At 36.0% G+C, this 12,408-nt stretch overlaps 1 protein-coding gene and 1 pseudogene across 1 annotated transcript; both read right to left on the minus strand.

Annotated features, from left to right (window-relative positions):
* Nucleotides 1-7,611: 7,611 nt before the first annotated feature.
* LOC131789257 (QRFP-like peptide receptor) lies at nt 7,612-8,621 on the minus strand (annotated as a pseudogene).
* A 2,416-nt stretch (nt 8,622-11,037) lies between these two features.
* On the minus strand, nt 11,038-12,408 carry LOC131789259 (galanin receptor 2b-like). Its single transcript, XM_059106327.2, has one exon. It carries the CDS (start codon nt 12,189-12,191, stop codon nt 11,262-11,264), a length of 930 nt encoding a protein of 309 aa, XP_058962310.2. The 5' UTR covers nt 12,192-12,408; the 3' UTR covers nt 11,038-11,261.

A 12,408-nucleotide genomic window follows, 5' to 3' on the forward strand; every position in this document is an offset into this window, starting at 1 on the left:
TTGGTACAATTTTATTATATTTAAAAAGAGTAGCATGACTGCTGTGATCAATAAACACTTAAAAATTGCGCGACTTCATTTTCTTTACCCGCGAGGAAAGACCACGTACAACGTTATTATTATCTTTTAATCCGCTCATATTTAGCTTCCCACGTTGGGTAGTTAGATTCTGAAGTTAGTTTTGCTTCGCTCTCGATATGAAATCCGTTCAGAATGGAGATCTGACACGAGAAATTACATCTTGGGAATAAAAGCGTTAAGGCAATACGAAAGTGGGCCAGTAAAAGCACCACCATTCAGAAATCTTTCTAGTAAATACTTATTGTTCCCTTATAAAGTAGCACGATCGGCAATACCGTCTAAGTTTATGGGTAGTTCTGTGTACAGTTCAGTTCAAATACAATACTATTTTTTGGGCTAATTTAGCCCCTCTGGAAAAGAGTTGTTTTGGCCCCAGTAAGACGGCCAGAAATAGCCAAAACTGCGAGATAACATTTGTCCCGATCTTAATGCGCAAGACATAATTTTATTAAATTCCAAAATAATGCAAATTCACGTTCAAATTCAAAATTAAACTGGCCGTGTTTGATTTAGAGTTTGAGTGGACGGTGGGGGTAGGTGGCGGGGGAAGGGCGAGAAGACGCCTGCCGGCACGAAGAGGCTGTTGAAAAAAAGCAAAACCCCCTGGTTAGTTGCGTATCACTGCATTTCCGGAAATGAGCAGGCAACCGATCAAAATGAGTTAAATTAAAAACCGGAAGCACTGTTATCCAACGAAACAAACACACGTTGAGCCGATGAGTGAAACGGTGAAACAGTTTTTTTTTTCAGTCAGAAAAGAATAAACTTCGACAAAACCTCCTCCACGCTCACAAATATGAGCTGATATTTGCTGCACACTATATTTTCCGAGCGAAAATCTTTGAGTATACCTGCCTTTAATCTATTTGACAGCTCTTCCTTTTCCTTCCATTTGATCGGATTCTTTAAAGCGACAAATAACTGCACTCGAAGGTTTACCCGCAATAATATTTGTTTCAAAACGTTCTCTGCTGATGCAAATACGAGTTGATATTTGCCGCACTCTATATCCTCCAAATGACAATTTGTGAGCGTAGCTACCGTTAATCAGATTCAAGATGTTTATTCCATAAACAATCCGTTGAAGCCGGCAAACGACAACTACGCTCGAAGGTTTCCCGTCATAATTTCTTTCATGAGAATCAACACCTGAAATAGCAGGCTTTTCCAAAGGCCAGTTGGCAACACGGCCAGTAACTCCTTACCAGAAACCAGTATAGAAATTGCTTCTTTTTGTTGCGGTTTTAATGCGCTAAACATATTAAATACCGAAAGACACTTTAAGTGCAAATGCTAATTCAAATGAACGTTTGATATCTTGAAATCCATTTCAAAACTGACTCCATACTTTTGTTGCAGACGTATTATTACATTTATCCCTTTGTTCTACTTTGATCCATTAATCTTGTGTTCGAAGTAAACCTTCATTTGTAGGGTTCATAGTCCATACCTAATTAACTTCGTTTTCCCGCCCTTTCCTAAAAAATAGGCATCGCCTTTTTCAAGCTGTAAGATATCAAAATGATTCGGGATAGCAATTATGAAATACGAACTACCAGTCTGAAAGGTACCATCTGAAAGTTATTATAATACAACATATTGTATTATGATGCTTGCAAACACATTTGCTGCATTGTTGCTGGAAAAGAAAAGAATGTAATCGTCAGAGAGAATCACAAGTATGAAAATTTCACGGGTCAAAGCAAAGTTTTGCCTCACCATATTTTCTGTTCGCCTGCTTCAAAGATTGGTCGATTGTTAAACCTTTATTGAGAATTGGTGTTAGATTATTGCTCTAGACTTTAAATAAAAGGGATCTCAATAACTTAATCGTTAAGTTGAACCCTAATATTTCCTGCACCATTCTGTCCATAACGAGAAATTTTCCAAGAAGGCGTTTCACGCTTACACGATCATTATCCAAAAACATATTTTCCTGAAAGCAAAGTCGAATCTATGGTAATGGTTTTCTTCCGATGTAACTTTTGTCTCCAAATTCAATTTTACGAGAATGTGGCAGGTGTTACCCGTACACTTAGTGTTCTAGTTCTCTCTTGTATACTTTCGTGTTTATTTTTCGCTTTTTCATCTTCGTATAATATATAGATTTAGCCAAGCCCAAAAGCGGAGCTCTGATTAGTTTATTTTCCAGCCCTTCATTATACTTAATAAAGACTGTAATAAAACTTGTCCGCACAGGCTGTAGAAGAGCTTCTTCAAAGGGTTAAGAGACCAGACAAGGTCTGGAACCTGGGGACGATGTTCTCAAAACACGCATGCTAGTCAGCGGTAACTTCACACAGCTTAGGACCTTCATCGGTGTTCCTGATGTTTTGAGCAAATATTCGAAGATTGGGAATGTTATCTTTTTCAGATGAAGTGTGTGATGACAGCATCAGTTGAAATTATATTCTAGTAAGTGTGAATTATAATTTCGTTTTAGGAAAATGGGCCAAAATTGAAAGAAACGACGGAAAACAACTTTGCGTGGAGACATCACTGGTAGATTGGGGTGTATACACGTGAGCACAGTGAGTCAGTAAAACAACACGCCAGAATCGTATGAGCTTCTCTTATATCGTCTCTTGAAGATGCCAGGTATGACTGCTTGCCCCACCGTTTTTCCCTAACGTTTCAACCTCCTCTGTTTAGCGTAGAAAATTAAAAAGAAAAGTACTGAATTTTCAACTCGTGTTTGAACCTGTAATCTTTTAAAACTTTCTTGCTTTCGGCTATTGTTTCATGCTTGTCCTTTGGCTGGAAATGCACGACGTCTTTTTCTGATATTGGTAAAATTTCCGCACAATGTAAATAGCAATGTATTGTTTTTGTCATTGTTTACTCTATCCAAGAACTGAATGCATAATGTAGGATGGGGCTATACGGAAATTTTACCTAAAAGTTTTTGAGTTGATGTTTTTATTGGCTATGTATATTAAATAGGTTGAAAAAGTTTTGGATGGTATTTTCTCATCTTTGCCATTAACTGAATTTACTGGAATTTGGAGTTGTTGCAATATGTTAACATGAAACACACTAATAAGTTTTATTGATATATAAAAAGTTTTCAGTCATTTGACTATCTACTATTTCAACCCAACCATTTTTCACAACTTGTAAACACATGTTTGAAATGCCTTGTCACAAATAAGCTAACAGGATTGAGGAGGGTGTATTTGGGAATAGCCTCTCTTGTCAGTATCATTAATTTGCTTATTGCTCCTGCTGGCAATGTTTTGATGAGGTTGGGCTGTCAGGGCAAAGGAACTGATGATTTTAGTAGGCAGTGACTTTTTTCAAAGCTGGAAACTATCATTGTGAATTAGCCACACTTGTGCCTGTTAACTCAACTTCTTATTCTGGTAAACTAGTTTTAAGAAGGATACAATATTTTATTATATAAACTTGATGCATAGGCTGTACAGAAAACTTTAATTTGACTGAAATTTTTATAGCCAATACCAATCCCTACACATAATAAAATGTTAGGAGGATCAGAGAAAAAATAATGTACCATACATCTGCAAGATTTATTTTAATTAATACATGAATATTAACTGATACTAGGAGATCTAAGAATATTCAAAAGAAAAGAAAATTTGGTTCAAAAATTAGAATTCAGCATAGGCTGGATAACCAAGATTCTTAGAAAAAGAAATTTGTACTAATGAAAAAGCTAATTTAATTTTTTAACTTATTAAGCTAAGGCATTTATATTCTTGCCTTGTGCAATATGTGGATGCCAATTAACTTAACTTTCATGCATCAAAATACAAAAAATGTTCTCTTCATCTATATGCCCTATAAACATTACAGGTGAGGGGGCAAGTCAAAGTAAAAACATGATTTAAAACAGGATGGCCCCCGTTAATTTCAGTCCTTATTAAAGGAGGATCCTTGCTTCTCCAGATTCCTACCCTTAAAAACTCACATATCTTATGACCATTTCCAGATATCAATGTTTATTTTTGGTATGAACATGGGTAAGAAACACCATGCATTAATGAAAGCTTGAGCACAAGTATTAAATGCAGTCTGAATAATAATAATATTACATGTTACAATGTGGTAACTTGGACAGCAAAATTATATAATAACACAATTCCAAACAAAGGAAGTCAGGTTATTGACCCACCTTCTTCAACTTTTGAGAAATAGATATGGTAAACAGTTACAATTAATGGAAAGTTGAAAGTTTGAAAGCTCAATGATGTACATTGAAATCATCAGAACCTATGCATCCTAGCGAAAAAAAGGTCAATTACCACCATAACTTCTCCCAAACATTCATGCTTACGGGATAACATTAATTTTTTTTTACTAGGTGATACTGTACTTAAAATACTTCTACTGACACAAATGCATTTTTCTAAAGTTATCTCATAGTATGTGACTGTACAGGTCATGTGGATGGTTCTTGCATGGGGACTGACATTTCAATTACCCCAGAAAACTTTAATCACCAGAATTGCAAGCTGAGGTGTATTTACCATGTGCTCAAGTTTCCAAATCAGTCACCTACCTCAGTTACAGTGGAGCTCACTCCTTTTTGAGCCTATCTTCAGTTTGATCATCCTGTTACATGTGAAAACATCAAATGTTACTCACATATTCAAATAATTAATGAAAGTTATAATTTTTTTAATAACCTACTTCCTTTAACCCTTTAACTCCCATGTATGATCAAGACAGAATTTCTCCTAACAATATCATTACAATATCAAGCAGACAAGTGATGAGAATAAATAAAAATGGTAATTAGGGGATTATTGGTTGATCCAATACCAAATTCTCAAAACTAACATCACAAGAACTATGTGGTAGACAGTAAGGAGAATTACTAATGAGATCTTGGGAGTTAAAGGGTTAGTTGTCTCCAGAAATAGTAAATGGTATTTAAAAGAAAGGAAAAAAGTTCTTGAAACATCTTATGTTAAATGAAACTTTGTTATGAATATTAACCCTCTAACTCCCATGAGTGATCAAGAAAGAATTTTTCTCTACAATATCAATATAATATCAACCGGGTAAGTGATAAGAATAAGGACAAATATTAGTTTGGGGATAATTATCATCTATTCTTAGTATCTATCTTTTACCAGCTGACATCTGAGAAGAATCAAGTCTGCTACACTGGTAATTTGACACATTGCAGGCAAACCCTACAACTGATTAAATTTTATTTGAATCAAAAACATGAAGGGCAATAGAAGAAATTACCTAGCACAATCCAAGTTTCCCTTCTTAAGTACTCTGTGATGTTTCTTCTATCATATGGTAAACTGAGTTTACAATTTACCTCATTTTTCTGATTGAGGGTGTCTTGTGCACATAAAAATTAAAGTTCAGTTCCTTTAGTAGCTTTTTTGGGTACAAAGATCAACAAAGAACAACATCCACACCAAAACATTCTTTTGAAAGACATCTCTACAATGGTAGGTACACACAACTGACAGGTCTGAGCAAAGCATGTCAAGCATTAAGATATGATTGTCAATTTACTTTTCATTACTTGCAAACAGCTTATTTCTATCAGCTTTGAAAACTTCTGTATCATTGCTTTCAAAGAAAAGCATTTCCCATGAACACTTGAACATTACAGACATAAGCTACCAGCAACAGGTTTTTCCATTGTTTCATAACATTAGCTTTTACATTTGAAAGAATAAGAAAATTTAATCATTTCAATATAATGAAATCCCACATTTTAACCCTTTTAGTCCCGCTAGTGACCGAGACAGAATTTCTCCTTACACTATCAGTATGATAGCAAGCAGACAAGTAATGAGAATACAGAAAAATATCAGTTAGGGAATTAATGGTTGATCCAATTCTAAATTCTACAAACTAACATCACATAAATTGTATTGCAGACAGTAAGGAGAATTACGTGTACTAATGAAATCTAGAGGGTTTAAGGGGTACGACACATATGGTAATCATATGTACCAGAAAAGTGTTCTTATTCTGGAAGGAGAGCTCTGCAACAATTCTGTTTTATCTTCTCAGTCACTTCACTTAAAACATAAAATTTAAATATTTGCAAGCAGGTTAAGAAGGAAATTAAAGGAATGGGGTAATTTTAAAAAAAAACTGTGTTGCTGAGTCAGTGGGGGTATTACAAGATAATTTGGTTTTTCAACTGAGTTAATAATGTAATATGGCCTCCGTAAAGAGATCCAAAGGTGCCGTTTCGAGCGTTAGCTCTCAGTCAGTGCGATGATGAAGGGCTAACGCTGGAAATGTCAGCTTTGAAACTCTTTACGGTGGCCAATTGACATTATTAACTCAGTTGATAAAACCAAAATTACCTTGATTGTGTAGATGAGGCTATGTAAACCACGGAATTTGTTTTCTATTACTCTCATAAACTACTTCTGAAAGATTCGCGCGAACGTTACAAGTTATAACCGTGATAGCAGGGTAAATATATCTTATTAGATGTTTTGGTGTGTTGTATGGCTCAGTATTTTGCCATATTTTGTAGGGTGAGTCAAAATACTTATAGGTTATTTATTCTCCAATTGCTTTTATTTCTGCTAAGTCTCTCTGCTTGTTTCTCATAAGGCGAGAATAGCAAAGCGACTAAAGAAACGTAGCGCGCGTAGCCGACTGGTTAAACAGGGTTTTTTTCAGTACAAAGTAACCAACCAACTGTCTAAATAACCGTATAATATCGCAGGATATTTGCACACTGTTAGCGCGTTATGGTACTCTGCTATAGGATATCGGTCAATGAGAGAGCGCGTTGTGGTTCCAACTGACGATATAAGAAGCCACGAAAAGATAGATTTCATAAAAGTTTGTGACACGCATTCTGCTTGGAACTAAAAATTACTTTTAAATGTCATTTTGGCTTGGAATAGTTATGCGGAATCTCACAACTATCGCTTGCGGAAATGCCCCGACGCATGCATGCAGTCGAACACAGGCTGACTAAATATAATTTCGTATTTTAACATGTCCCTCACAAGATGTCAAAATTATACGTCATCAGTGTTGACAGAAACTTTATTTTGGTAACGTAACACCATGTCAAATTAAGTTTTCACATGCTATAATTATTCCTTTTTTCCCAGTAAAACTAGGCATACTTCGAATTTACGACATTCATAATGGAGAAAAGAGCCTAACACTAACAATCGTCACATAAATAGCAAACACAACCCTAAATAACTTCCTAAGGGAAAAAATTCCATTGACCTTTATTTCATTTAGTTGTGTTCTGCTCGTTCTTAGAAATAACTCCTCTAACGAACGAGAAATCTCGCAGCAAAGTATGGTTCACGATTTCCTGGATTATGACCATTTTAGCCCTATGATCTTGAAGAGTGACTAGCATCCGATGCCACATTCAATATCACCTTTTTGAATCAAACTCTAAGGTCCCGCGAGTAAAGGAAATGATCACCAACTAAAGAAGCTCAAATTCTTCTTATCGGCATCTCAGGAGATGAATGGAGAACAGTTTGAAGAATATGCATACTGATGTAAGTGGGTAAGGGGTTGAGCAGCCAACACCTCATTAAATTATTCCGATTTATTTTTCTGCATATAATAAAGTTCTATGGCTTGTGAATCCGTTACTTGCACTCTTTCTTGTCTGTCGCGGAGAGGGTCCACATGAGGAAACAGGGGCCGTCTTGTTTTCTTGAATAAACTTCGAGCATACTGCCTCATAGCTTCTCCGTAGACTCCGTATAATATTGGATCTAAGGCCGTATTTAACAATGTCAATATCAATATCAATCAATAACTGAGACGCTCGCCATACGTAACCACCATTTGTGAAATGGAAGTACAACAACGTGCGTGTGACCATGAAAGGTGACCAACATATTACAAACGCTATTGTGAGTGCTGCCAAGACCTTGGCCACTTTGTAATGCCGCTTATAACGCATGGAAGCTATGGTGTTTGATGTATTTGATGCAACGTTTGAGCGTAAGGATAGAAAAACTCTCTTCTGAACAACTATCATGTAGACAAGAGGTACAAGGAAACAACAAAATGCGTGAATAGTATAATAGGTCTGTCGCGCTAAATCCCCGAACACGATATTCGTGCAGGAAATGGTTCCTGTGTCATCTGTTTGGGTTTGATAAGCATAAAGCAAAGGCGAAGCGACGACTGCGCCAACTGACCGAACGGCGATTAACTTTTGTAGCATGTTTTCCCTTGTGATGAGTCTGACTCTTAAAGGGTCTACCACAGCCTTCAGACGCTCAAAGCTGATAAGAACAAGAGTCAATTATGAAGGTGGAGTAACATGCTTCAATGACAAAGCTTTGTAGTTTACAGGATATCTCGCCGCCTACCCAGGTCCACATCAAGTCAAAAATAGTCAGTACCGTAAATGCTACGTCTGCAATTGCTAAGTTGGCGATGTAACACGTCAAAGAAGACTCTCGTTGTCGTTTTAGTTTGTAACAGAGCCAAAGAACAAATGAGTTCCCCACGATTGACGACAGGAAAATTAGGAAATAAACACATGTGAATGTGGCAACTAATGCTATGGGAAATCCGCCGCTCGTTGCCATGTGTAGTATTCGGGTCCTCTTCAAATGCTGTGTTAAACAAGCGTTTCTTGCCTTGCTCAGAGCCAATGTGTGTTTCTGTGATTGATTGCCGACGGCCATTCTGAATCTTGTCTTGTCCAAACCTGTTTGTATAACAAGCTGTCAACTTATTAAAACTCGCTTAGCATTTTTGTTCCCGAAAAAAAAAAGAAGAGGTAAATAGAACTAAAACTTGCCTGGGTTGGATCTTCTATTAGAAAGTCCATACCCTCGCTTATTTGTTATTGTTGTTTTTTTTTCTTTTTTTGTGGTTCAAGTAGAATGGAATATATCTAGCTTAATTATGCCGGGATCAACAGGAAACATTAAGAAAGCTTCTTTACTTTGCGAAGCAGCTGTTACAACAGGAGTATTAAGAAAGTTTATGTGTTTTCCTGACAAGAAATTGGATGTCATCAATTAATTTCAATGGAAATCTCCTCAGCCCTATCTCTTAAAGCGATCAGAGCCTGACGATAAGCATTCTTAATCCTTCTTTACTTAAGTGGTGCCAAATTTGAAGACAACAGATATGCATGATGTAGTAGAATAATCGCTATTCATTCTTCAAACATAATTATAAGCTATTTCCGCATCTTGTGAAAGTGCTTATGTATAAGCTTATTCAAAAAGCCGTGAATTTCATCGTAAGCCCTCGGCAAGTTTTAATCTCTAGTTTTGGACAGCTTTATAGAATAGTTGAAGCACTGTTTGTAATATTTATCGCTCTGTTTATCAAAATTGTAGCATCTGGTTATGCTATGTTCTTTCTTACAAAACATCACTTTAAAAATGATAAATAAGCAAACCTTGGGACACACAAGCTGCCAAAATGATCAAGTGAAATGTAATGATATGTAACTGTCATAACTAACATTTCTTCTTTGCTTTAACAAACTTAAAAGTGATGTTAAACAGAACTTGATTGAAACCGTTGTGTGCAAGGTGGTGTTAGCTTCCACACAACCCACCAATTTGATCGAAACCGGTGATATATGATTTATATCAGCGTTTGATATAAATCAATATAATGACATATCAGTATGATTATATATATCAACGTTACGATAATTATGCAGTTCAAATGTTTTGAATATTCATCAAATGTTTAACAACAAGATCCTGATCGATTTAATGCCGTGAACGTTTCACAAAATATTTCTTGGCGATCTTGGAAGACCTTTGTGACTTCTGGTAGTGGCATATTTCAATGCCCTTATGAATTTACATAAAAACTTACTATCATCTCACAGATGTCAAATTTACTTTAGATCAAAAGGACCTTGGAACAATACTGTCTATTTGAATTTATTTTGAACTCTAAGAACTTAACAACTTTTGACGTTTATTTTAATCAAATGGTTTAGCTATTCAACCATAGCTTTAAAAAGAACATTATCAACTGATCAGAGGAATCATTGAACTATACTTCTAATTATGTTGATCTTAATTTGAACTCCCCTCTAACGAAATCCTTACCCAATCACGGTCAGTTTTGAATGTTTATTACGCTTCGATGTTGTCGACCTCTTGGCAATAAGAAAACTACATTATTATAAATTGATTAAATACATGGTTTATTCAATATGACCCAGTTTAGATAAGATTCACCAGGTGATATTGGTTATCTCCCTGATCCTTACTCTATAGCGACTTGATTTTAGGTTACACAGCAAAAATCCTTTTTTCGTTATATCCTTAGTATAACGCACACCTTTCCAATTTTTCCTATTCACAATGTAAGTCTCCCTGTAAATCAATAAATTCGATGGTACAACTTCGTAAGGGTATATGTTATTTACTGATATTCACTTGAAACCTGTGATATAATGAAATTACCATGGCTTTTATGACTTTCGCTAACTACTGTAATACATTTCGTTTTTACCATCTTAACTTATTTTTATTCAATTACAGTAAAATATAAGATTTTCGTGGGAGAAAAACACCTGGTTTTTTTTCTTTTTTTACAAACCGCTGAGGTACCTTTCCTTAACACAAAATTTACATACATGTATATATGTATATATATATATATATATATATATATATATATATATACATATATATTGTAGACAAGTCACTTCTTCTGGCTGAACTTGCTCCGTCTTATTCTATTTTGTTTATCTGTTCTTGTTAATTTATCTTTCGCATATAAAATATATAACTTGGCTGAATTCAGAAGGGCACGTTTCTAACAAAATGAAAGTTTGTGCAAATATTTGAGAGGTAGCAAGCATGGCAAATTGATCGAAATATCCAAAAGAACTTTTCATTCAACGCCGGTTGCTTTTCTCAGCTTTTCCTCTCTTACTGATGGTGTGTCTTGTCAACTTTTTGTTCCTACAAGTACTGAAAGGAATCAAGTGGATTTCCAGAGGTTTCTTCAGCAGAAAATTAATCCCTGAGAAAGTTGGTGTGTACTTTACGTATTATAGATACGACAGTATGAATTAAATATTTATACTGTCAGGAAAATTATTTCCTATTTCTTTGTTCCCTTCTCTTGTCTAGCTTTAAAGAAAATACCCGCTGCGAATCGTGTAGATTATGGAACACTCCTTCGTGGCTGCCACGGGCTCATGCCCTGTGTCCAACAGATTAAGTTCTTATGTATACCTTTCACTCTAATGTATTTTGATAAAGAGATGTCACTGTGTTATCCCTGTTCTTGTAGAGAACTCTTCGTAGTAAAGACTTTAAGTCTCCGTCGTACAAACCGTACAACAAAGGATCCAATCCGGTATTGAGAAAGATTAAAAGTTGAGATGCCCTCCAAATGAGTCCTTTTGGTGCTAAACGAAAGTATATTAGCGTCCGATTGACCATGAAAGGAGACCAACAGATTATAAATGCTATAGTTAGTGCAGCAAGTGTCTTTGTAGCCTTTTTGTGTCGTCTCTGTGCTCGCGAAGTGAACAATTTGCTTGTTGGTCTAACGCTTGTGCGAAGAGCGAGATGAATTCGGATTTGGGTAAAAATCATGTAAAACAACGGGGCCGCAAAGAATAATGCCGTGTGCAAACTGTAATAAATCTGCGGGACAGTGACTCCATTTCTCGTAGTCATACAAGCAACGTTGCTGTCCACCGTTTTTATGCTGTAGATTTGCAGCAGAGGAGTGCAGACCAGTAAGCTAAATCCCCAAATTATAACTGGTTTAAGGTATTCTCTGCTGCACCAGTCTCTTGCTCTGGAACTAAATGGATCTGTGGTAGCTTTTAATCTTTGGTAACTTATAGTTACAAGTGTCATGATGGAGGTCGTATAGCTCGCCTCCACAAAGAATCCTTGAAGCTTACAAGTGTTGTTTCCACCTATCCAGCGCCACAAATATCCGATCATGTTAAATACGGAAAGAAGAGTAAAAAGGAGATCCGCCATCGCTAAATTCACCAATAACCACTTAAACGGGGAATATCTTCTTTTTAAGGTCTTGTAGCAAGTCAGCAAAACCCATGTGTTACCAACCGTTGATAAAATGAAAACTGAGGTGTAAATTACGATAAACAATACCAAAGCAGGCGCAGCGACATTGTCACTTACCGTCATTTTGGTTTGGGTAAAATATTCTTTTTAGCAATATTCCGAATAATTTAAAGCTGAAATTTTACACTTCTCTGTCCTTGTTCAACTAAGTCAACTTTAGTCGCTACAGAACTAATCAAAGTACAACGGTAAATGCCAAGACTGCTTTTGGTTTTTCCATTTTCTTTCCCCCGCTTCAAATGGATTTATTTCTACTTTTCGTTGTTTACCACCCTTTTTA

Source organism: Pocillopora verrucosa, chromosome 1, assembly GCF_036669915.1.
Source record: "Pocillopora verrucosa isolate sample1 chromosome 1, ASM3666991v2, whole genome shotgun sequence".
Classification (NCBI taxonomy): Eukaryota; Metazoa; Cnidaria; class Anthozoa; order Scleractinia; family Pocilloporidae; genus Pocillopora; species Pocillopora verrucosa.